At 50.8% G+C, this 25,085-nt stretch overlaps 2 protein-coding genes across 2 annotated transcripts in view; one reads left to right on the top strand and one right to left on the bottom strand.

Moving 5' to 3' along the window:
• The window catches only part of RANBP1 (RAN binding protein 1), a 71,805-nt gene extending 47,027 nt beyond the window's left edge, over positions 1-24,778 (bottom strand). Inside the window, exons 1-3 of the mRNA XM_033955423.1 lie at positions 24,651-24,778; positions 3,395-3,531; positions 1,835-1,992 (exon numbers count right to left, since the gene is read on the bottom strand). Coding sequence (XP_033811314.1) covers positions 1,835-1,992; positions 3,395-3,531; positions 24,651-24,665 — 310 coding nt within the window. The 5' untranslated portion in view covers positions 24,666-24,778. The remainder of the gene's footprint in view (positions 1-1,834; positions 1,993-3,394; positions 3,532-24,650) is intronic.
• TRMT2A (tRNA methyltransferase 2 homolog A) overlaps positions 24,738-25,085 on the top strand; it is a 43,316-nt gene continuing 42,968 nt past the window's right edge. Inside the window, exon 1 of the mRNA XM_033955421.1 lies at positions 24,738-24,832. The gene's annotated coding sequence lies outside the window, so the exon portion shown is untranslated. The remainder of the gene's footprint in view (positions 24,833-25,085) is intronic.

The raw sequence follows: 25,085 nt of genomic DNA, 5'->3' as shown, positions 1-25,085 counted from the left end.
CAAAAAGCTGTTTAAATGCGGCATCAATCGGACAGAGCTTTGACATAGCTTTGGCCATCTGAAGGGGCCCCCTTCAGTACCTCACAATAATCTATAAGCATTTTTGTAATGTCTAGATGTGTGGGAAAGCAAAAGGTCTGCATGGAATAGGACTGAAGCCTCTAAGCTTCAATTCTTGGAAGGATTCAGTGATTATCCCCATAAGCGCTAAAGGTTTAATCAGCCTGCACACAGTTAGGTCCTCGCCAAGGTCCAGAGCCTCTCCCAAATCTGTATTCTGCCCTCCCTGGGATGTAGCAGCAGCATCTCCTGCTATAGAGGACCCTGACTAGGAGAGCAAAGGCATTAAAATAATGATTCTATCTGCCGATTTGTCTTCTGACCAAATTTCTCTGACCTGCAAATGGTACTGTTGCTAGGGAACTGTGCTCTTGGGGGGGGGCGCAACGCGGGGGAAACCTGCACTAGCAGGGCCACAATTCTAGCGGGTTCCACGTGGCCTAAATTAATCATACAAGCCTCAAACACCATATTAATAAATTCTGCCCCTGACATTCAAACGGCCCCTACAGATGCTGTTTAGCTCCTTTGGGGGGGTTTCCAGTCATACTGAGGCTGTGTTTCATTGGGGATGCACTTAAACTGCTCCCAAGGTCAAATTTGGACATTTATCTCCCCCCCTATTTCTGGGGATATCGACTCCTCCCTCAAGTGCCCGCAGCATGTGAACAGAGATGCCCCTCAGACTGCCATCCAACACAAATGGGGCATGAATTTGAAGTTTCCTGGCTCAAGGAGTCCAACCCACTTGGTTTTTAAGTAAAAATGAGGCATTTTGAGGCAGATGAAGGATTTTAAAATCAAATTGGGAAATTCAAGATGGCCACCACGCCAGCAATTTTAGCGCCAAACAGCCCAGGAGAGCTACACTGAAAATAAATAGCAATTGTGGGATTTTAGAGGTGGGGGAAGCTATCTCTAACTCCTGAAAAACCCTCCAAATGCTGTGTGCTGGGAGCTGCAAGCAGCTTAAAGGGAGATCCTCTGCCTCAACAAGCCTGAAATCCGGAATACTTGTGTCTTCTGACTGCCTCTCGAGCCTAATGTACCGGACGAATACCTCAACCCCCACCAGGTCAAGCACATGCACACGGCGGGGAGAAACACAGTTGGCCCCAATCCTGGAAAAAGTCACCATGGAGCCACGTAGCCTGCGCTCAAGCCCACTGTGGACGAACTTGGGGCAAGCCTTGTTCCCAAGAGAGTGGTCCCTGAGCTCCCAAACTCTTAGCACAGGCTGTCCAAGCAGGTGCACTGCAAAAGCAGTCTGTCCCTTGGAAGCAAACCCTAAGCCTCAGTCTGCGCTCTCCCTCAACCAGAGCTGTCCCACAAAGGGAATCCTCTGCAGCACTGAAACCCTCACAAACTTAGTGGAAAAAAAGGAAGAATTTTAAAATGAAAATAAACACGAGCAGAAGAGACAAACTCCTATTGTCTCACTTGTAGGAAGATAACCGAGGAGTTGAAGGACAGCCCAAAGATAAGTGAGGAGCAAAGACAATGCAAATGAAGCTCCCTACAGAGTTCTTGCGAGAAGAGGTTGACTACCCGAGTGCTCAGGAATAGAGTGTCTGTCATACTAGAAATAGTGATGGGAAACAGGGAGTAACAGAGTGAACAAAGTAAAGATTTTTTGGCAAGGCAGAAAATTCCGACTACCTTGCTGCCTCTAGCTACAGCAGCTCAGCTACATCATGTCCTTTCCAGCAATTGCTACTAGCATAAACTTATGTTTCTACATGACAAAGGTGATTTAGTGAAGAAAGCTACATACCATAATGATTTGCACAAATTTTTAGAGTCTTATCTCTCCTCATTAGAAGACGAATAGTTCCTTTCTCTTTATGTTTCAACAGTTTCACATCACCAGTTCCTCGTTCTTTCCACTCTGGGGGATCATTTTCTGAAGCAAATCTGAACAGTTTTGCACGCCTTCAAGAAAGAAAAGGATTAGTAGAATAAAAATGTAATTGAAAGTCAAGTGACCATTCAGCCTTCAAAAGAACTGCTATAGTCCTCTGTTCTTGTCTGAACCTGGTATGAATACATCCCATTTCAAGCTACTAGGGGATCACTTGTGCAAAGAGTGGGGCTCTTTCCTAGGAGCATCAATAGCCCTGGCTGGTTGAGAGGAGAATCCTGAGCCCCAGTTGTACTGTATAACTCCCATTGTTTGAACAACATGTAGTGTTGCCACTAAATCACAAGGGCATCTCAGAAACCCCCCCCACCTCAAACACTCCCTTCACAGCCTGTTAGCTAACAAAAAAGTTGTTTACAAAATAAAAGGAGAAAGTAGAAGACGACAAATAGAAAAACAAAGATGCCTAGTGGCCACAAGCCCGATCAACTAAGGTCTGCCCAAATAGCAGCATTTTCACCTGTCTTGAATTTGATATAGGAAATCTCCAACTAAGAGGGCAACAAATTCCATAAGGCCAGGGCAGCATAAGCAAATGCAGTCAACTTTATTTAAAGAGAAAGTAAACCAAATGTGTTTAAAACAACAAATAAATCCTCCTCCCTCCTAAAAAAAAGGGATTAACATTAAGAGCTCCTTTTACGAAGGTGTGCTAGGGCCTTAACGCGCAGAATAGTGCGCGTTAAATTGCTGCGTGCGCTAGCCGCTACCGCCTCCTTTTGAGCAGGCGGTAGATTTTCAGCTAGCGCGCGCTAATCCGGTGTGCGATAAAACCGCTAGTGCACCTTTGTAAAAGGAGCCCTAAGTTTACGACACTGCTTATGCAAAACCCCCATATTTTTGGGTTCCACTTAGCCTCCAAACTTATACTGTACATTTTTATTCAGCATTAAGTTTCCCTGATGTTGGTAAATCCCTACAATAGCAGCAATGGTCTTTTTCATGTCCACAGCCAAGGCTCCTATTTTAGAACATAAGAATTGCTGCTGCTGGATCAGACCAGTGGTCCATCGTACCCAGCTCACCCGGCGGCCCTTAGGTCAAAGACCAGTGCCCTAAGTCTATGCATACGTTCTGGTACAACAGGAACTTGTCTACCTTTGTCTTGAATCCCAAGAGGGTGTTTTCCCCTATAACAGCCTCCGGAAGAGCGTTCCAGATTTCTGCCAATCTCTGGGTGAAGAACTTCCTTAAGTTGTACAGAATCTATCCCCTTTTAACTTTAGAGAGTGCCCTCTCGTTCTCTCTACCTTGGAGAGGGTGGACAACTTGTCTTTATCTACTAAGTCTATTCCCTTCATTATCTTAAATGTTTCGATCATGTCTCATAAAATAGCTCTCTCCACTAAAGCCATTCTAAGTTAGAATTAAAATCTGTACTGGGATTGTTTATGCAATGCTTATTTTACTTACATCTTGAAAAGTTCTTCCTCATCTTCTTCAAGTGTCTTAATTTCTTGTTCAGGCAAAGAAACAATTGGCTCAAAATGTGGGTCATGATTGGAATCCTCTACATTTTCAGTTGAGGCGTCGTGCTCCCCTTGTGCTTCCTGACAAAAGGAAGCACAGAACACTGTAGTTCCAACTAGTAAATGTCTCTGTCACAGCCCAATGTTTCATTCATATGGGATACAAAACCATAAAATGAACCCCACATGTGCTTAAATAATGGCTGTGTACAAAATGTATTCACTGGTTACTAGTACTATACAGGGCTAAATTCCAAATCTATGCCTGATCAAACCCTTTAAAGGTCAGAATACTTAAACAGGATCTCCCTTCTATGCACCTCCAAGGTCATTTAGATCCTCCCAATATCATCCCTAACCACACCCTCACAAAAAGGAGGCAGCCACACCGATGACACCTGCCAGCGATTCTTCTCTGGAATAGCCTTTATGGGCTTGCGCAAAGTTCTCTCAATGCATGACATGTCTACTTGTGAGAAGAGTCCAGCTTTCACCTGCTTCCCATGCTTTTAAACTAACGTGACCATTTTTTTCATCAAAACGGGACATATTAATTTTCAGTCCCGCCCCCAATCCCACCCTAGCCCCACCCCCAATTTCTTCCATTCATTTTTTCATGTTCATACAATATCTTATTAATTCATAATGGTACCAATAAAATTTTTTTAAAAAACCTACAAAGCACACTGTACGCAGAGAAAACGTTAATTATCATTTACGAGTTTTGGGTTTTTTTTTCAAAGAAGTCATGGCAGATGACTTTAAAATATGCAATGTCACCTCAGTAACTATAGAAAAATATAGACAGCAGATATAAATTCTCAAAACTGACACATTTTGATCACTAAATTGAAAATAAAATCATTTTCCTACCTTTGTTGTTTGGTGATTTCATGAGTCTCTGGTTGCACTTCCTTCTGACTGTGCATCCAATATTTCTCTCTTCCTCTTTCTTTCTTTTCCAACATTTATTTCACAATCCAGCCCCATCCCCTTTGGGTCCAGGTCTCTCTCTCTCTCTCTTTTCCCCCTCCCCAGATCCAGTGTCAGTTCTTCTTTGTACCAGGTCTCCCTCTTTCTCCCTCCTCTATTATGGTCTTGCATCTCTCTGCTCTTTCTCAGGATCTCCCCCTCCCCTCTGTCTGAACCTCCCCTAGTCCTGCATCTGCCTCCTATCTTTCCCCTTTGGTCCAGGCCTTTCTTTTCTAGTTTTTCTTCTGCTTCCAACCCCCCCTTTCTCTCCTTCCTTCCTTCTTCTTATGCCCCCTCACTGCCTTCCAGCCTTTGTCCTACCCCCTCCCCCGAAGCCAGCCAGCCTATCTTCCTCTCTCCGAAGCCTGGCCTACCACCAGTTCTTCTGCTCCCCCCACCCGTTCCTGCAGCTGCTTCCTGCCCCCCACCGCAACAACCGCAGGAAAGGCATGTCCAGGCTCCGGCACAGAAGCCTTCTCCCCGTCAATTCTGACGTCAGAGAGGAAGCTCTGGGCCAGCCAGACAGTGATTGGCTGGCCCGGAACTTCCTCTCCAACATCAGAATTGACGTCAGGGAGAAGGCTTCTGGGTCGGCGCCTGGACATGTCTTTCCTGCGGTTGTTGTGGCAGCGGGCAGGGAAGCAGGGAGAGAGCCTATTCTCTGCGAGCCTATTCTCCTGTTGTCCCCACACACAGCTTCGGGACACTGTCTCTGAAAACGGGACAGGGGATCTGAAAAAGGGACGGTCCCGTTCAAAACGGGATGCATAGTCATATTATTTTAAACAGAAGTAGTAATAAACTAGCTAGTCTTACACAAGGACTAACACCAGCTGCAAATACTGATCTCAGCAAGAGTAGGACTCAGTAAGCTTTTCATGCACCTTTTCCAACTCCAATCCAAAGATCAGAGAAGTGATTCAACTTAGCACTTGATGTCCTTAAAAAGAGCTTGCCGACAAGCCAAGCACTACTGGCGTAAACACCCATCCCCAGAAGACAAGACTAAGTGGCATTAGAAAATCCTAGAACATAAATCACTGACGTGAAATAGGAGTACTACTCTAAACAGATCAGCACAGAAGATGATCTAATATTGAGAACAGTTGATTGATTTTAAGATTATCTAACAATCATGAACAAGATCACAAATGGCGACAACCCCTCTATTTCAACAGCCCCAGAACTAGCTATTTAAAAAAAAAAAGGATTCAATCTATACATGACCAGCTACCTCCCACCAATCCGCTGCAACAAAACTACCTACAAAAATACCAGCAGACAGATTCTTTGAATTTAATCTCTTCAAAATCATGCCAAGACACAAACGGCTTCTTCTAAAATATTCCAAAGCATACTGCAGCCTCAACAACTGCCCACCTTATCTGATCAAAGTAGCCACCCCTAAAGCCATAGGACAAATAACCCAATGGCTCAACTATCACCTAAAAATTGGCCTTTTCCCCAAATCAGAAGAGGAATTTATCTTAACACCAATTACCAAGAACCCAAAACTCAGCCTCTCTGAAGTGACCAATTATCAGCCAGTAGCTTCCATCTCACTATTTATCAAAATGAAGGAAAAAATGTGTCACAGAACAGCATGAATGCTAATTACAATGCTTCAATATCCTTCACCCTTCACAATCGGGATTGAGGAAAAATCACAGCACCGAGATGGTGGTCACAGAACTAGTAACATATAGCAAAGAGCTACTGAGGGTTACGGTGCAACCATAATACAATTTGACCTAAGCAGTTAATTTGACCTATTGACTTCAATTAAGTGTTCAAGATTTTCAGTGATTTTGGATTTAGTGGGACCTAGTCCTATCCTGGTTTCAAGGCTTCCTAACCACGCGACATCGTCCTTACATAGCTCTCCATAGCATATATTGGCTGTAGTAAGTCAGCCTCGTGGAGAACCCTAACTATGTTGCGGCGATCCCGGCAGTGCACGATAACAAGCATGAGACTGTGTCGCGGACAAATGTGCCGGCCCCAACTAACCTCGCTGAAAAAAAAAACATACCTGGAGCCAACCGCCAAGAAATCCAACACGGCTGGTACCTACAGACCGGAAAGCACAGTTACTTACCGTAACAGGTGTTATCCAGGGACAGCAGGCATATATTCTCACATGTGGGTGACGTCATCTACGGAGCCCCGGCGCGGACAGCTTTTCAAGCAAACTTGATTGAAGTTTCAAGTTTGCACACTGCACCACGCATGTGCGTGCCTTCTCGCCCACTAGAGGGCGCATCCCACCTCGTGGTCCTCAGTTCCATAACTAGCAAGGAAGCCATCCCCGGGGAGGCGGGCGGGTTGTGAGAATATATGCCTGCTGTCCCTGGATAACACCTGTTACGGTAAGTAACTGTGCTTTATCCCAGGACAAGCAGGCATGATATTCTCACATGTGGGTGACCTCCAAGCTAACCAAAACAGGGCAGGTGGGAGGATGGCAATTAGGAAAACAGATTTTGCAATACTGACTGGCCAAACCGGCCATCACTCCTGGATAGAGTGTCCAGACAGTAATGAGAGGTGAATGTATGAACCGAAGACCAAGTGGCAGCCTTACATATTTCCTCCATCGGAGTGGATCGGAGAAAGGCTATCGAAGCTGCCATTGCTCGGACCTTGTGCCCCGTGACTCGACCCGGGGGAGGAAGGCCAGCCTGAGCGTAGCAAAAGGAAATGCAAGCGGCCAACCAGTTAGACAGAGTGCGCTTGGAAACTGGATGCCCTAATCGATTGGGATCGAAGGACAAAAACAATTGAGGAACCTTCCGATGAGACCTGGTGCGTTGAAGATAATATGCCAACGCCCTCTTACAGTCAAGCGTGTGAAGCGCCGTCTCGCCAGGATGGGAGTGGGGCTTCGGGAAGAACACAGGAAGGACAATGGACTGATTGATGTGGAAGTCCGAAACAACTTTAGGTAAAAACTTAGGATGGGTGCGGAGAACCACCTTGTCGTGATGAAAGACAGTGAAAGGAGGGTCCGCAACCAAGGCTTGCAACTCCCCAATCCGCCTGGCGGAGGTGAGGGCAATCAGAAACACCGCCTTCCAAGTCAGAAATTTCAAGGGGGACTTGTTGAGTGGCTCAAAGGGGGGTTTCATCAGTTGAGCCAGAACTACATTCAGGTTCCACACGACAGACGGAGGCTTAAGAGGGGGGCAAACCCTGAGTAACCCTTTCATGAAGCGTGTCACCAAGGGGTGGAGTGACAGGGGGCGTCCCTCCAGAGGTTGGTGGAAAGCAGAAATCGCACTGAGATGAACCCGCACCGAAGTGGTTTTCAAGCCGGAGCGCGACAAATGAAATAAATATTCTAAAACCGAGGATACCGGAACTGATACCGGATCCAGGTGAAAAGACGAACACCAGGTGGAAAACCTGGTCCATTTCTGCGCATAGCAAAGCCTCGTCGAGATCTTGCGGGAGGCTTCCAACACCTCCTTCACCGATTGAGACAGGTCCGGAGGAGTCAGGGAACAAGAAACCAGGCTGTCAGGTGCAATGACTGCAGATTGGGATGTAACATGGATCCTTGACTCTGAGACAGCAGAGAAGGAGAGACAGGCAGGGGAAGAGGCTCCCTGGCACTGAGCTGGAGCAGCAGGGAGAACCAGTGCTGACGCGGCCACCGAGGTGCTATGAGAATCATCGTGGCCGTGGACGATTTTAGGTGTACCAACGTTCGCATGATCAGAGGGAACGGAGGGAATGCGTACAGGAACCTCCCTTCCCAGTCGAGTAGGAAGGCATCCGCTTCCAGACGGTCCTGCGAGTACATCCGAGAACAATATAGTGGTAGTTTGTGTGTCTCCGGAGAGGCAAACAGATCCACCTGTGGCGTTCCCCAGCGAGCGAAAACCTCGCGTAGAACTGCTGAGTGTAGAGTCCACTCGTGCGGTTGCAGAAGTCGACTGAGTTTGTCCGCCAGGCAATTCCGTTCTCCTTGGATGTAGACCGCCCGGAGGAAGATGTTCCGGGAGGCCGCCCACTCCCAGAGGCGAAGAGCTTCGGAGCAGAGGGGCCATGACCCCGTTCCTCCCTGCTTGTTCACATAATACATTGCCACCTGATTGTCCGTGCGGACGAGGACCACCTGGTCCTGCAATATGTGAACGAAGGCTCGAAGTGCTAGGAAGATGGCCCGCAGCTCTAGCACGTTGATGTGACACTGACGGTCTTCTGCCGACCACAGGCCCTGCGTGCGAAGACCGTCGAGGTGGGCTCCCCACGCGTACTCCGAGGAGTCCGTGGTCAGGACCTTGCGAAAAGGCGGAGTGCGGAACAATAGCCCCATGGACAGATTTGAAGAGTCTGTCCACCAACGCAGCGATTTCCGCAAGGGCGGAGTCACCGAAATGAGGCGAGACACCGGGTCGCACTCCTGACGCCACTGGGACGCGAGGGTCCACTGAGGGGTCCTCAGATGTAGCCTCGCAAACGGCGTGACATGTACCGTCGAGGCCATATGGCCCAGCAGCATCATCATGCGCTTGGCCGACACCTTCGGCAGTTGAGAGACCTGGTGGCTCATCCGTACCAGGGCTTCCAACCGCTGGGTCGGCAGGTAGGAGCGTAGGCGCACCGTGTCCAGCACCGCACCTATGAATTGAAGAGACTGCGACGGCCTCAACTGAGACTTTGGAAAGTTTATCTCGAACCCGAGAGTTTGCAGGAAGGCAATAGACTGTCGGGTCGCTGAGATAACCCCCTCCCTGGTCGGGGCTTTGATGAGCCAATCGTCCAGGTAAGGGAACACGTGAAGTCCACGCGACCTGAGGGCTGCTGCAACCACCACCATGCACTTCGTGAATACTCGTGGGGACGCGGCTAGGCCGAAGGGCAGTACCCTGTACTGGAGGTGGAGGTCCCCCACCTGGAATCGTAAGAATCTTCGACAGGCGGGGTGCACCGGAACATGGGTGTATGCTTCCTTCAGGTCGAGGGAGCACATCCAGTCCCCTTCCTCCAAGAGGGGATACAGAACCGGGAGAGATAGCATTCGAAACTTCTCCCGGGCCAGGAATTTGTTGAGCTTCCTGAGGTCCAGTATGGGGCGCAGGTCCCCGGTCTTTTTTGGGACCAAGAAGTAGCGGGAGTAAAACCCCGTACCCCACTGGTCCTTGGGGACCGGCTCGACCGCCCGAAGCTTCAAGAGGGCTTTGGCTTCGGTTATAAGGGTCGGTAGCTGCGAACGGTTGCAGGGGACTAAACTTGGGGGACTGTCCGGCGGCGAGGACACAAAGTTGAGCGAGTAGCCCTCGGAGACGATCCGGAGCACCCAAGCGTCTGAGGTAATCCCGGTCCATGCCTCCCGGAAGGACCGAAGACGGCCCCCGATAGGAAGGGGTTCTTGTGAAAGTGCGGAGGGGAACCCGCCCCGTCCGCTCAGCCCGTCAAAAGGAAGGCGCTGGCTTAGAAGGGCCCTGCGCCGGGGCTTGGGGTTGTCCCCCTCTGCCTCGCTGAGACGGACGTCTCGGAGGCGGTCTCGAGAAAGCCCGGGGTCGACTTCTGAGGGTATCGGCGCGGCGGAGGCCGAAAGGGTTTCTGCGGCGGGGGCCTAGGTTTGGGGCGGACCAGGGATGCTAGAGAGCGCTCCTGTTCCGACAAGCGCTTGGTCGCCGCATCCAATGACTCGTCGAATAACTCGGACCCCACACAAGGCAAGTCTGCCAGGCGTTCCTGCAGGTTTGGGTCCATGTCGAGGGTGCGAAGCCAGACCAAGCGGCGCATGGCCACCGCGAGGGCCGACACCCTCGAAACCAGCTCAAAGGCGTCGTACACTGCATGGAATAGGTACAACCGCAATTGAGACAGGTTGGACATAAACTTGTCGAATCCTGCTCTTTGGGAGTCCGGTAGCGAGTTTCGATATTGAGGAAGGTCCTTCACCATACCACGCAAAAAGGAGGAAAAGGTGAAGGCGTAATTTAGAACCCTGGTGGCCATCAGGGAATTTGAATAGAGGCGACGGCCAAACTTGTCCAGGGTCCGCCCCTCCCTGCCTGGTGGAACCGCCGCAGAAACCCGTGAGGGCTGTGATTTTTTAAGAGCAGACTCCACCAGAAGAGACTGGTGTGAGAGCTGCGCCTTATCGAACCCTTTAGGGGGAATCGTCCTATACTTCGATTCCATTTTTGAAGGCACAGACGTGACTGTAAGAGGGTTTGACAAGTTCTTCAGCCAGGTTTGCAGAAGGACACTGTTGAGAGGGAGTCTAGGCACCTCCCTAGGAAGAGTGGGGAGGTCCTGTTCCTCCAAAAATTCTTTGGAATACCGAGAGCCTACCATCAGGTCAATCCCCAGGGCTTGGGCCATGTCCTGAACGAAGGATGAAAATGAGGACGGCCTAGCCTGGGGAGAGGGGGTTCTCGACCGCCCCACCGAGGAGAGGGGGGAGGCCTCATGGGAATAATGAGGATCCCTAACCGATCCCGAATCCCAGGATCCCCTCTCGAGGGCCCTCGAGGGGGAAGGGGAAGTTATCCTCCTCGCAGAACCCTTGGGTGAGGACCCCGGGGTTCGTGGGACACTCTCCCGTTTCCTCGGCGAGGCGGCCCGGGAAGACTTCCCATGGGGTGAGCGGAGGAGCCTCGGGTTGTCGAGGCGCAACTCCGACACCTGCAACGCCTCGCCCCCGAACGACGAGGAGCGGTCGCGCCGAGGCGAGCCTCGGGGCCGCTTAGACTTCCTCGATCGACGCCCCGTCCGAGGTCGCGTCGAGGGCGAGGCGTGTCTGGAAGACCCGGAGGAAGAGGAGGAAAGACGGCGCACTCTGCGCAACTTTTCTTTGGGCCTTACACTCCGCTCAGGGGGTTCCCTCGAGGTCGAGGTCCGGGGCGGGGCCGAGACCGAGGTGAACGGGGTCCCAGTACCCGAGACCGAGGTCGCCGAGGCCGGGGCTCCCGAGGGAGCCGAGGCCGGGGCCTCCGAGACCGAAGGCGTCCAGGCCGAGGTCGAGGCCGCCGGAACCGCAGCACGCTGCAACACTTCCAGGGCTCCCGACAGCTCCGATGAGATCAGAGCTCGGAGGAGATCCTGGAAGGCCGGAATCCCCACGAAGGTGGGGAGTTCCGAGTCCGGGGCACACTCCCTGGAGGGCGACCTCGGTCTCGAGTATTCCCTCGGGGTGTGCGGAGTCGAGGTCCGATGCGGGGCCGGGGTCGACCCACCCGCCTTGGCCTGACTCGAGGATGGCTTCTTTGCTGAAGGGGATGGAACAGAGGACTTACCCGAAGCTTGCTTCACTGACGACGCCTTCGAGGAAGAGGGCCGAGGCGAGGCCGAGGCCCCCGAGGACGCCGAGGCCGAGGTCAAGGCCGGGGCCGAAGCCGAGGCCGACGTCGAGGCCTTAGGCGGCGCGTCGACGGCGAACAATTCGGCCATTCTTGCCTTACGGCGACGGAGGGCCCTGTTTTGGAAGGTAGCACAGCGATCACACGAGTCTGTCGGATGTTCGGGCCCAAGACAGACAATGCACCACCGGTGAGGGTCAGTGATGGAAAGCAACCTCTCACACCGGCTGCACTTTTTGAATCCCGTAACAGGACGGGACATCCACGAAGAAAAAGAAGAAGGCCGGGAACGTACCGACGTCCCGCGGCCACGGCTTCCGGGAGCCCCCGGAACCCGACGAAAAACGAAAGACTTTTTTTTTTTTTTTTGAAAAGAAACGAAAGGAAAACAGCACCGCGAACTAATTCGAAGGGAAAAACAAACTAAACGCGGCAGCTAGAAGGCAAAAACACTGGAGCTCAGATCCACAGGGCTTTCTTGCTCCGCGGAAAAATTTGAACTGAGGACCACGAGGTGGGATGCGCCCTCTAGTGGGCGAGAAGGCACGCACATGCGTGGTGCAGTGTGCAAACTTGAAACTTCAATCAAGTTTGCTTGAAAAGCTGTCCGCGCCGGGGCTCCGTAGATGACGTCACCCACATGTGAGAATATCATGCCTGCTTGTCCTGGGATAAAAGCAACATCGCTGAGACACAGCATGAAAGCCACGACATGTACCTCAGAAGAAAAAATAAAGCGCGTGGTTTCCATGCGCGGGAAGGCAACAGCTCCTACAACGGTATCTGAATTATATACCCGGAGCCATCAAGCCCTTCTCACACATGCCTCAACTCCAAATCAGTGTTTTCTAAAATAAACTAGAAAATCTGCTGTTCAAAACCACTAACACAATTGCACAGTTCCAACAACGTGAGTAATCAGATATTTACAACTTCGCTTGCAGGGCCGGCAGAAGCCGGTTGCTCAGCACTAGTAGCGCAGAAAGGTTATTTAGCAAATGTGGTCTCTTTTTTTTTTTTTTAGGGAAAGAAGAAAATTAGAGACCAAGGCAGACCCTCTATCACAGGAGGGAAGGTGAGGCAGGGACCTGGGGGGCCCAGGTGTAACCCCTAAAGCCAGCACTGTTCAACCGGACACCCGTCTCACTGAAGAGAAAATCTCAACAGGAGAAAATAATTGCCCAGGCACATCCAGGAGCTAATAGAATAGTGACCATCACCTGCTGGGAGATAGAGCATTCTGGAGATACAGGAGGAGTGCCAGCCAATAGGACCACCTGTTAATCAGTTTCTCTTTCTCCGCCTGCTGGTAGATATGTGCTACCCCATTGGTCTCTGGATTCATCTGCTGCTGTTGCTAAGGAAAGACAAATTAAGGTTTCCCAAATAAGTAAAGAAATGGGCATCTTGGCAGGTACAGTTTGGAAAATAATTCATGAAAAGTTCGGCTTGTCCAAGATTAATGCAAGTTGGATTCAAAGAATGCCGATGCCATGTGAGAAGGCCATGAGTCTCCAGTGCTGTCAGGAGAACTTGGAGATGCTCCGTAAAGACCAAATGAATTTTTTTCATCATTTGGTGACTGAAGATGAAACTTAGGTCTGTCACAGAGATCCTGAGTCCAAAATGGAGTCAATGCAGTGGAAGCACAAGTCATCTCCTACCTCAAAAAAGTTCAAGACAGAAAAATCTGCAGGCAAAGTCATGGAAACTGTCTTCTGGGATGAAGGACTTCATGCCACACAAAACAATTATAACTGGGGAGAGTTACATCCAACACAATGATCGCTTTATGGGAGTCAATCAACGAGAAAAGATGAGGGAAAAAAAAAACCTCACTGAATGCATGTTGCTTCTCCAATGTGCCAGTCACAACAATCAGACTGCCATTCAAGAATGTGGGTTTCAGCAACTGAACTATCCACCCTACAGTCCTGACCTGGCTCCCTCAGATTATTTCCTGTTCCAAGTTTTGAAGAAATCTCTCCATGGACAGAAGTTTTCAAGTGATGAAGACATCAAGGAAGCTGTGACATCCTGATTTGAAGGTCAAACAGAAGATTTCTTTTCAAAAGGGGTTAAAGCAATTGCAGGAAAAGAGGATGAAGTGCATGGAGCTCAGGGGACTAACCACGGGAAGTTTCCCAACAGAACAAGGCCACATTTCAATAACTCCTATCATAAAAAACAAGAAAGAACCATCAAGCTCCCCATCCAACTACAGACCTATCGCAAGCATCCCGCTATTCACCAAAATAGCAGAAGGGGTGTTAAACGCCTAACTTACCACATACCTAGAAAAATTTGATATCCTAAATGACAACCAATCAGGCTTTCGCTCCAATCACAGCACCGAAACCATCATAGCCTCCGTCCTAGACCACATACACACACTCTTCAGCCTGGGATCCAGTGCCCTGATCTTACAACTGGACCTGAGCAGTGCTTTTGATCTAATCGACCACTACATTCTCCTAGATTGCCTTGCCTACATTGGCATCTCCGGCCAGGTCCTTAACTGGTTCAACGGGTTCCTACGGAAAGCACAGTTACTTACCGTAACAGGTGTTATTCAGGGACAGCAGGCATATATTCTCACATGTGGGTGACGTCATCTACAGAGCCCCGATGCGGAAGCATTTTCAAGCAAACTTGATTGAAGATTTAAGTTTGCTCTGCTGCTCCACGCATGCGTGCCTTCCTGCTCCACTAGGGGGCGCATCCCCTCGTGGTCTCCAGTTCACTTAACTAGCAAAGAAGCCAACCTCGGGGAGGTGGGCGGGTTGTGAGAATATATGCCTGCTGTCCCTGGATAACACCTGTTACGGTAAGTAACTGTGCTTTATCCCAGGACAAGCAGGCATGATATTCTCACATGTGGGTGACCTCCAAGCTAACTGAAAAGGGATGGAGGGAAGTTGGCAATTTAAGCAAATAGATTTCGCAAAACCGATTGGCCGAACCGGCCATCGCTCCTTGACAGTGAGTCCAGACAGTAGTGGGAGGTAAAAGTATGAACCGAAGACCACGTGGCGGCCTTGCAGATTTCCTCAATAGGTGTGGACCTGAGGAACGCTACGGAGGCTGCCATCGCTCGGACCTTGTGTCCCGTTACTCGACCATGCAGTGTGAGACCAGCCTGAGCGTAGCAGAAGGAGATGCAATCGGCCAACCAGTTGGACAAGGTGCGCTTGGAGACTGGGTGACCTAACCGGTTTGGGTCGAAGGACAAAAACAATTGTGGGACTTTCCGGTGTGACTGAGTGCGTTGGAGGTAGAAGGCCAACGCTCTCTTACAGTCAAGAGTATGGAGCGCCACCTCTCCGGGGTGAGAATGGGGCTTGGGAAAAAATACAGGCAAGACAATGGACTGATTGAGATGAAAATCAGACACTACTTTAGGCAAGAACTTTGGATGGGTGCGGAGTACCACCTTGTCGTGATGGAATACTGTGAAGGGTGGGTCCGCTACCAGAGCTTGTAACTCACTAACCCGTCGGGCGGAAGTGAGCGCGAGCAGGAAAATTACCTTCCAAGTGAGGAATTTTGGATGGCATTTGTCTAGGGGCTCAAATGGAGGTTTCATTAGTTGAGCCAAAACCACGTTAAGGTCCCAAACCACCGGAGGGGGTTTGAGAGGAGGGTGGACATTCAGAATAGAGAATGACACGGTGACGGTTTACCCGCGGCCATCGCATTTAAGCCGCGGGTCACCGCCGAAAACGGGGAAGAAAACTAGCAGTCGCTGCGGTGACGGGGACAAGGCCATTCACCGACCGCGGAAACGGTGAACAGGTTTGTCCCCGCGGGCCAATGTACCCCCTTCTAGGAACCGCTATTTACCTGTGTTTCACCGTGCTCCTCATTTGTCAGATCAACCCTTCCTGCCAATCGCAGCAGAAGGGTACCCAACCCCTCCTGCCGGTCCTCCCAATGGCCTCCCCTAAGATCGCCGGCAGGAGGGTACCCAACCCCTCCTGCTGGACCCCCCCCCAACGAACCCTCCCACCCCGGAACCCCCTTAGTCTTACTTTCCAAGTTGGACCGGACAGCTCCTCGCTCGTCTGGCCAGCAGGCCTGCCTCCGTCCAAATGAGGCGGGCCCGCCCCTCCCCTCCCCTGCCTAACCCACAGGATCCTAGGGCCTGATTGGCCCAAGCACCTAAGGCCCCTCCTATAGCGGGAGTGGCTTTAGGTGCCTAGACCAATCAGGCCCTAGGATCCTGTGGGTTGGGCAGGGTAGGGGCGGGCCCGCCTCATTTGGACGGAGGCAAGCCTGCTGGCCATACGTGTGAGGAGCCGTCCGGTCCAACTTGGAAAGTAAGACTAAGGGGGTTCCGGGGTGGGAGGGTTCGTTGGGGGGGGGGGGGGTCCAGCAGGAGGGGTTGGGTACCCTCCTGCCGGCGATCTTAGGGGAGGCCATTGGGAGGACCGGCAGGAGGGGTTGGGTACCCTTCTGCTGCGATTGTCGGGAGGGCCGTTGGGGGGGTCTACAGGAGGGGTTGGGTGCCCTCCTGCCGTGATCGCTGGGGGGAGGGGAGACTTGCAGCACTGCTTATACAGCGACTCTGGCTGTGAGGAACTACAGTAAGGCCAGTGTTGAACAGACTTCTATGGTCTTTGTTCCATGTGTGGTAAGACAGATTAGGATGTGTTAGATAGGGCTTCAACAGCAATTTCAGTAGTTGGAACATTAGAACAAAGTCAGGCAGATTTCTACAGTGTGTGTCTCATGTATGGCAAGACAGATTAGAATATGCTTCAATGGTAACTCCAGTAGTTGAGACTTAAAGAGAACACCAAGCAGACTTCTACGCTCTGTGTCCCTTCATGGGTTCTAATTTTGGCCATTGGGGTTCCTTGGAATAATTGTACCTAAAGGGAGGCCCTACATTCTTTGGGCTAAAGTACTTTCGGAAACCCTTTTGGCCCAAATGAGGTGTATGGGATGGGAGCTTGGGGGTTTGAAGGAGCTCAGTAAGATCTCTAGTAAAGAGGTGGGACTTTGTAAGCATTTAAAGTACATGTCGTGTTTGTTTTTGCATTGCTAGCCCCAGGGGTGGTGGAAGATTAGTGATTGAAAAACTGTATGAAAAATAACTATTTTAAATTTAGTGATCAAAATGTGTCAGTTTTGAGAATTTATATTAATTAATTTTTTCTCTGCGTGTTTTGTTTTTGTATAGTTATTAACTAATATTTAACTAAGTTTTAAAGTTTTAAAGAATGTTTCCTTTATACGTAAATAAAGAAAAGTGAATGGGATTGCAGTGGCGGTGACGGGGCGGTGAATGGGGTGGCAGTGGCGGTGACGGGGTGGTGAAGAGGATGGTAAGACGGGGACGGGGCGGTGACGGGGATGGTGAGACGGGGACGGGGCGGTGACGGGGATGGTGAGACGGGGACAGGGCGGTGACGGGGACCAATTTTTTCACCGTGTCATTCTCTAATTCAGAAGACCCTTCATGAAGCGAGAGACTAAGGGATGGAGCGAGAGGGCTTTCCCTTCCAGAGGCTGATGAAAGGCCGCAATCGCACTGAGGTGTACTCGAATGGAGTTGGTCTTTAGGCCGGAATGAGATAATTGAAGTAAATAGTCAAGGACCAGAGGGATGGGGACCGACATCGGGTCCTGGCTGTGGGCGGAGCACCAGGTTGAGAATCTGGTCCACTTTTGGGAGTAGCAGGTTCTCGTCGAGGTCTTTCTAGAGGCCTCCAATATCTCCTTGACTGATTGAGACACGGGGAGAGCAGTCAGGGGGAAAGAAACCAAGCATTCAGATGAAGAGATTGAAGATTGGGATGTAACAGCGAACCCTGACCTTGTGACAGTAGAGAGGGAAACAGAGGCAGTGGATCTCTGACACTGAGTTGAAGTAGAAGGGAAAACCAAGGCTGGCGTGGCCAGCGAGGAGCAATCAGGATCAGGGTGGCTTGTACTGTTTTCAGGTAGACAAGCGTCCGCAGGATCAGAGGAAACGGCGGAAATGCGTACAGGAACCTTCCCTCCCAGTCTAGGAGGAAGGCGTCGGCCTCGAGCCGGTCCAGGGAGTACATCCGGGAGCAGAAAAGAGGCAGTTTGTGATTGTGGGGGGATGCAAACAGATCTATTTGAGGTGTCCCCCACTGTTTGAACACCTATCGTAGGGTTTGAGAGTGCAGTGACCACTCGTGTGGCTGGAGGAGGCGGCTGAGTCTGTCCGCCAGGCAGTTTTGTTCTCCTTGTATGTACACCGCTCGAAGGAAGGTGTTGTTGGAGATTGCCCATTTCCAGAGGCGCAGGGCTTCCCGACAGAGGGACCAAGACCCTGTTCCTCCTTGTTTGTTTACATAGTACATTGCAACCTGGTTGTCGGTTCGGATGAGGACAACCCGGTCGTGGAGCAGATGTTGAAAGGCTACAGCTGCGAGATAGATGGCCCGGAGCTCTAGCACGTTGATGTGACAGCGGCGGTCTTCCGCTGACCACATACCCAGTGTGTGTAGGCCGTCCAGATGGGCTCCCCAAGCGTACTCTGACGAGTCCGTGGTGAGTACCTTGCTGTGATGAGGGGCGAGGAAGAGTAAACCTTTGGAAAGATTTGAAGAGTCGGCCCACCAGCGGAGCGATCTCTGCAAGGAAGGAGTCACTGTCATGGGACGGTCGATTGGGTCCCAGTCTTGACGCCATTGAGAGGCCAGGGTCCATTGAGGGATTCTCAGATGGAGGCGGGTGAAGGGTGTGACATGGACGGTGGAGGCCATGTGCCCTAGGAGAGTCATCATCTGTCGAGCTGATACCGAGGTCAGCAGAGAGATCCTTCGACTCAGACTTACTAACGCCTCTAGGCGCGGAGGGGGGAGGAAGGAATGGAGGCGAACCGTATCCAGCGTGGCCCCGATGAACTGTAGGGACTGCGAGGGGCGTAGTTGGGATTTTGGGAAGTTTATTTCGAACCCCAGACTTTGTAGGTAGGTAATAGTCTGTTGGATCGCTGAGATAACTCCTTCCCTGGACGGGGCTTTGATCAGCCAGTCGTCCAGGTAGGGGAATACCTGGAGGCCCTGGGAACGTAAGGTTGCTGCGACCACCACGAGGCACTTGGTGAAGACCCGAGGTGATGATGCTAGGCCGAAGGGGAGGACTCGGTATTGTAGGTGCCAGTCCCCCACCTGAAAACGCAAGAACTTGCGGTGAGCGGGGTGTACTGGGACATGTGTGTACGCCTCCTTCAGATCGAGGGAGCAGAGCCAGTCGCCCTCGTCGATCAGGGGGTAGAGGGTCGGTAGGGAAAGCATCCGAAATTTTTCCCGTACTAGGAATTTGTTGAGGCGTCTCAAGTCTAGTATTGGGCGTAGGTCTCCCGTTTTTTTCGGTACCAGGAAGTAACGGGAGTAGAAGCCCTTCCCCCGTTGGTCGGGGGGAACCTCCTCCACTGCCCTGAGGCGAAGCAGGTCTCGAGCCTCGTATAGGAGCAGGGGTAGCTGTGTCCGGTTGGGTGGGCAATTCCTTGGGGGGTTGTCTGGAGGAATGGCCGAAAGTTGAGAGAGTATCCTGATGAGATCATGCCAAGGACCCATGCGTCCGACGTGACTTGTTCCCAGCGAGGGTAAAAAGCTTTGAGGCGACCCCCGATGGGAAGGAGGCCTGGGACTATGGCGGAGGGGGCCCGCCCCCTTCCGCGTATCCCATCAAAAGGACGGGGATGGTTTGGTAGTCGTGGGCGGTTGTGACTTGGGCATGGCCCGGTGGTGGGCTTGCGGACGTCTGGGTGGAGGCCGCGAGAAGGCAGGAGTGGATTTTTGTGGGTAGCGGCGCGGAGGGGCCCTATACGGCCTGGACGCGGGCGGTTTGGGCTTTTGTCGGACGAGGGAGGCAAACGAGCGTTCGTGTTCGGAGAGGCGTTTTGTAGCCGCCTCGATAGTATCATCGAACAGTTCTTTTCCCACGCAGGGGAGGTTAGCCAACCGGTCCTGTAAGTTGGGGGTCCATGTCGACCAGGCGTAGCCAAGCTAGTCGGCGCATGGCGATAGCAAAAGCTGCCTCTCTGGAGGAGAGTTCGAAGCCATCGTAGGCCGCGTGAAATAGATGGAGGCGTAAGTTGGAGAGGGATTCCAAAAGTAGGCTAAAGGCTCCTTGGCGGGAGGCCGGTAGGTCAGTCTCAAAGGCTCTCAGTAGTCCAATGAGGTGTTTGAGGTAGGATGTGAAGGTGAAAGTGTAGCTTTGCACCCTAGAGGCCATCTCCTGCCGAACTTGTCTAGGGTTCGGCCTTCTCGGCCTGGGGGGACCGCCGCTGAGACCCGGGAGGGGTGAGCCTTTTTTAAAGAGGATTCTACTAACAGCGACTGGTGGGAGAGCTGTGGTTGTTCAAATCCCGGAAAGGGTACTGTACGGTACTTGGCCTCCATTTTGGAGGGCACGGCTGTGACCATATAGGGGGTCTCCAGGTTCCTGAAGAGAGCCTGTTGGAGTATCGGGTTAGGCGGTAAGCGAAGGGACTCTCTGGGTAGTGATGGCATATCCAGTTCCGCTAGGTACTCTTTAGAGTATCTGGAGTCGGACTGGAGGTCTAAATTCAAAGCGTGGCCCATGTCCTGGACAAAGCGTGAGAAGGATGGTCGGGATGTTCCCGAGGCCCCGTGGGGGGGGGGGGGGTCGGTGAACGAGACCTCCGTCGGGTGAAGAAGGAAGGGGAGGCTTCTCTCGAGTAGCGAGGTTCCTGCTCCGATCCAAGCTCCGAGACCGGGGAAGTACTGTGAAAGTGTTCCGGGGTCGTGGATCTCTGACGTCTCGAGGAGCCCCTCGGAGACGATGCTGGGGTTCGGGGTACCGATCGATGTCGAATCGGTGACCTCGACCCGGACTCCCTTGGTGAAAGCCCGAAACCTCGGATCGGAGCCCCAGTCCGAGGGGGAGTTCGGAGGATGCGTGGGTTGGAGAGTGATAACTCTGCCACCTTCAGCGGTCCCGTATGAGGTGTAGGTGAACGGCCTCGTAGAGTGGGGGAACCCCGGGCCTTCTTAGAGGTACGGCGGTTCGAGGTTTCTGTTGGTTTAGCCCGACGTTTTGCCCTGTGGCGGTCTGTGGAGGAAGAGCGCCTTGGGTGCCTCGGCGAGGAGTCGGAGGAGGATGAGATGCGGCGAAGTTTGCGCACTTTTCCCCGAGGTGGCTCGACGCGAGGCTCAGGCTGGTCTGGCACATGCGGGGTCGAGGTCGAGGCAGAGGCCGGTTGTAGATGGGCCATTGCAGCGGACAGCTCCGACGAGATCATTGCTCGGAGTAAGTCCTGGAAGACGGGCACGGACAGCATCGAAGGCATGTCTCCTGCCTCGGTGCACTCCACCGGGGGCGACCTTGTATCAGAGTATTCCCGTGTGGTGGAGGCACGGCCCGAAGGCTTGGAGGGCTTCGTCGGGGCTGTAAGCATGGGGCTTCCGCCATGCATCGCCGGTGTCCCCGAGGTTGGTTTCTTCGCTGGTACAGAACCTGAAGAGGGAAGAGGGGACTTACCCGGAGCCGGGGCTTTCTGTTGTCCCGAGGACTTCGGAGTCGAGTCTTGAGGCGATGCCGAGGTAGTCGGGGCCGAGGTCAAGGCCGGGGCCGACCTCGAGGTAGAAGGTTGGTCTGGGGCGAAAAGATCCGCCATGTGGGCTTTCCTTCGAAGGAGGGCCCGGTTCTGGAAAGTAGCGCACTGGGGACAGGAGTCGGTTGGATGAGCGGCCCCCAGGCAGAGGATGCACCGGCGATGCGGGTCTGTGATGTAAAGAAGCCGCTCGCACCGGGTGCACTTTTTAAAGCCGGTCAAAGGCCGGGACATAGAATCGAAAGTGGCCGCGGCTCGAGTAGCCATGTGGCCACGGGGACCCGGAAGCCTCCGGGTCGGTCAAACGAATCAGGAATCAAGTTGAAGAAGAAAAAATTTCGCGCACAGCGACTTAAACGATGAAAAACAAGAAACATCGCGGTGCTAGAAGGCAGTTGGGGCAGAGCCTGAAAAAACACGACTTCTAGGCTCAGCGGAAAATTTTGAACTGGAGACCACGAGGGGATGCGCCCCCTAGTGGAGCAGGAAGGCACGCATGCGTGGAGCAGCAGAGCAAACTTAAATCTTCAATCAAGTTTGCTTGAAAATGCTTCCGCATCGGGGCTCCGTAGATGACGTCACCCACATGTGAGAATATCATGCCTGCTTGTCCTGGGATAACAGATCTTACAGAGTATTTAAAAACGATTCTCTCTCCTACTCCTGGGAAAACTCCTGCGGTGTGCCACAGGGCTCCCCTCTGTCCCCCACCCTGTTCAATATTTACCTCACCTCCCTAGGAAACCTCCTGCAAAGCCTCAAGCTAAAATTCTTTATCTACGCGGACGACATTACCATAGTCATCCCTCTAACCAGTTTCACTCAAGAACTCCTTAACTCCCTCACAAGCATACTTAATCAGATAGAACTCTGGATGCTATCCTACAGATTAAAACTAAACCCAGACAAAACAAAAATCTTCCTAGCAACCCCCAAAGACAAAATCAAAGACACCACAATTCAAGTAAAAGGATCCACATTCCCCCTCGAACAAACTTTAAAAGTACTGGGTGTAACACTGGACAAACATCTATCCCTCGAGAAACACACTGATATCACAGTCAGGAAAAGTATCTCGACACTATGGAAACTCCGCACCATAAAAAAATACTTCGACGACTCTTCATTCCGCCTCTTGGTACAATCCTCCATCCTCAGCATACTGGACTACTGCAACATCATCTACTTGAGCTCCTCAAAGAAAACCATCAGGAGACTAAGGATGATCCAGAACACCGCTGTCCGCCTCATATTTGACCTGAAACAATGGGACCATATCACCCCTTTCTACCACAAACTCCACTGGCTCCCTCTAGAATCCAGAATCATGTTCAAATTTGCCTGTTTCTGCTACAAAACAATATTTGGTTTATCCCCAAGCTACATCACCCCCCACTTCACCCTCAACCACAACTTTAAGAACTCCCATAAAATTCAACTCTTCGCCTTCCCCTCCCTAAAACTATGCCACTCAAAAAAAATTCCTTGACAAAACCTACACCTTCCAAGCCACCAAACTAAACCCCTGGCTAGCCGAAATGGTCCTCAAGGCCTACAACTACCTCGACTTTAGAAAACTACTCAAAACTCACCTTTTTCGAGACCAAGACCCTTAATGCCCCTTTTCTACCCTCCTCCTCCCCCCCTTCTGATCTACTCCCCTCCCCCGTCCCCCTCCTTCTCTCCATGCGGTTCGCAACTCTACGTTCAATTTGATATGTAACCTTTTGTAACTACTCTCTCCTTGCTGTTTGCAACTCTATGATCAACTGGATATGTAACCACTTGTAATCTCTGTTTAACTAATGTGAACCGCCTAGAACTCTTCGAGGTATGGCGGTATACAAAAATAAAGTTATTATTATTATTATTATGATACAATGAAACATGTTAAAATGCAGTCAAAAAGGTACTGCACACATACTAGAGGACAGACCTCTTATCACTTTTAGGTCACCTTCATCCGAGGTCCATCTATGTATAGCTAGAATTTACCACTATCAGGGAAGCCATATAAGTGTTGCCTAGTTGTTTCCCCACCAATCCAGCTGCACATTTTAACTAGAACCCACATCTACTTCAGAAAGCTGATGAAACCCCCAGATCTTTTCCCCCAAGCTTTTATAAAACATAAGTGACCGACTATACATGCACATCACACCTGGATTACCTTGAAGCACACACATGATTTAGGCCAGTCTCTCATATCTTGTTTAACTACACATAGAATTTACCTTGAGTTTAGCCACCCATCTAGTTATCCCAACTGACTTTGTACTAAGAATTTACCTTGAGTTTAGCCACCCATCTAGTTATCCCAACTGACTTTGTACTACCCATTTTGTCCCCCATCCCTGTATATATATATATATATATATCTGCACTTGGACCCTGGTTACATGGTAAGATGATTATGCGGTTTCTACAATACAAAACATTCTGATGCATATTAGATGTTTCACCGGTATTATGCTGACGTACTCTTACATCTATGGTATTTCAATGTTCTACTGTGCCATTATTTGTATTGTACAGCATTTATGGTATTTCTGTTAAATGTGACTGTCTGATACCGTTTCATTTTAGCCCTATAACTAGTTTCAATCTGCAGTTTCCAAATTTACCTCATTGTTTGCATTTATATTTGTTATCCAACATATATACTGGGGAGACTAAATATTACAATTACTGTCTTAAATGTGTAGTACTATCACAACAACTTCAAAAAGTATATGTGTATTTTACTATTGTTATGCTGGAAAAAAAACCACAACAACCCTGTATTTGCTGTACATCACCTTGGGTGAATTTCTTCATAAAGGCACTTCATAAATCTCAATAAATAAAATTTTATTTTCCCCTCCCTCTTTTACCGTTCCAGTCAGCAGCAAAGTCCAGCTAATCAGTGTGGTTTGTTTTGGGGTTTTTTGTCCGTGTTGAGTAGACGGTAAACTCTTAAGGAGCAGGGACCCTCCTCTACGTGTGTAACTGTGCTACTATAGAAATAGTAATGGTAGCATCCCAAACTAGGCAGACCACAGCCATCCCACACAGCGGCTATGATGAGAAGGGGAGGTAGGCGGAACGTTAGGATTTCTAGGGGCAGGAAAAATCTATATGTTCCATGATAGTATAGAAAGGTAAGAGGGGCGAAAAGCCGTTTTTTTCTTCGCCCCAGATTCCCACGATGCTTTTTCCCCCAAATATACCGCATTGCGCGAGTAAGGAAGCGACAAGCTGGGCGCCCCCGCCACCACCATCTCCCCCTCCCATAGCTCCGAGAACATTAATGGGGGTGGCAATGGCCAGCAGGGAATCCGGGGCGACGGAACCCGGGGCATCCTTACCTTGGTGTCAGCCATTTGTTGCAGGATGGTGCCGGATTGTCTCTCTCCGCCTCTCGTCGGCTTTCGCGCTGATTTTTTTTTCCTCCTCCTCCTCCTCTCCGGCACTTTTACCTCAGTCTGACCCGAGGCTGACACAGGAAGTACAACCTCCCCTGTAAAGGAAACATATGCACATCTCACTGGTAATGGTATATAATCAGCTCTTGCTACCCAATATTAAAAATAAAATAGATCCACCGCTTCCCAACTCCGTTATAATGCACCCGTCCCTCCAGAGAATAAACAGCTGCCGTCCCAACTATTTCTAGCGACCTAGGCCAACCCACCCGCGCCATAATCCACAACCCATCAGTCGATTAAATTTTTTTAAAAAACAAAACCCATTCTGGGAAAAATTAACGACTCCCCACCCAATCTTTACAGCCAGATAATAAC

Source organism: Geotrypetes seraphini, chromosome 8, assembly GCF_902459505.1.
Source record: "Geotrypetes seraphini chromosome 8, aGeoSer1.1, whole genome shotgun sequence".
NCBI classification, from domain to species: domain Eukaryota; kingdom Metazoa; phylum Chordata; class Amphibia; order Gymnophiona; family Dermophiidae; genus Geotrypetes; species Geotrypetes seraphini.
This window is presented reverse-complemented; position numbering and strand designations above follow the sequence as displayed.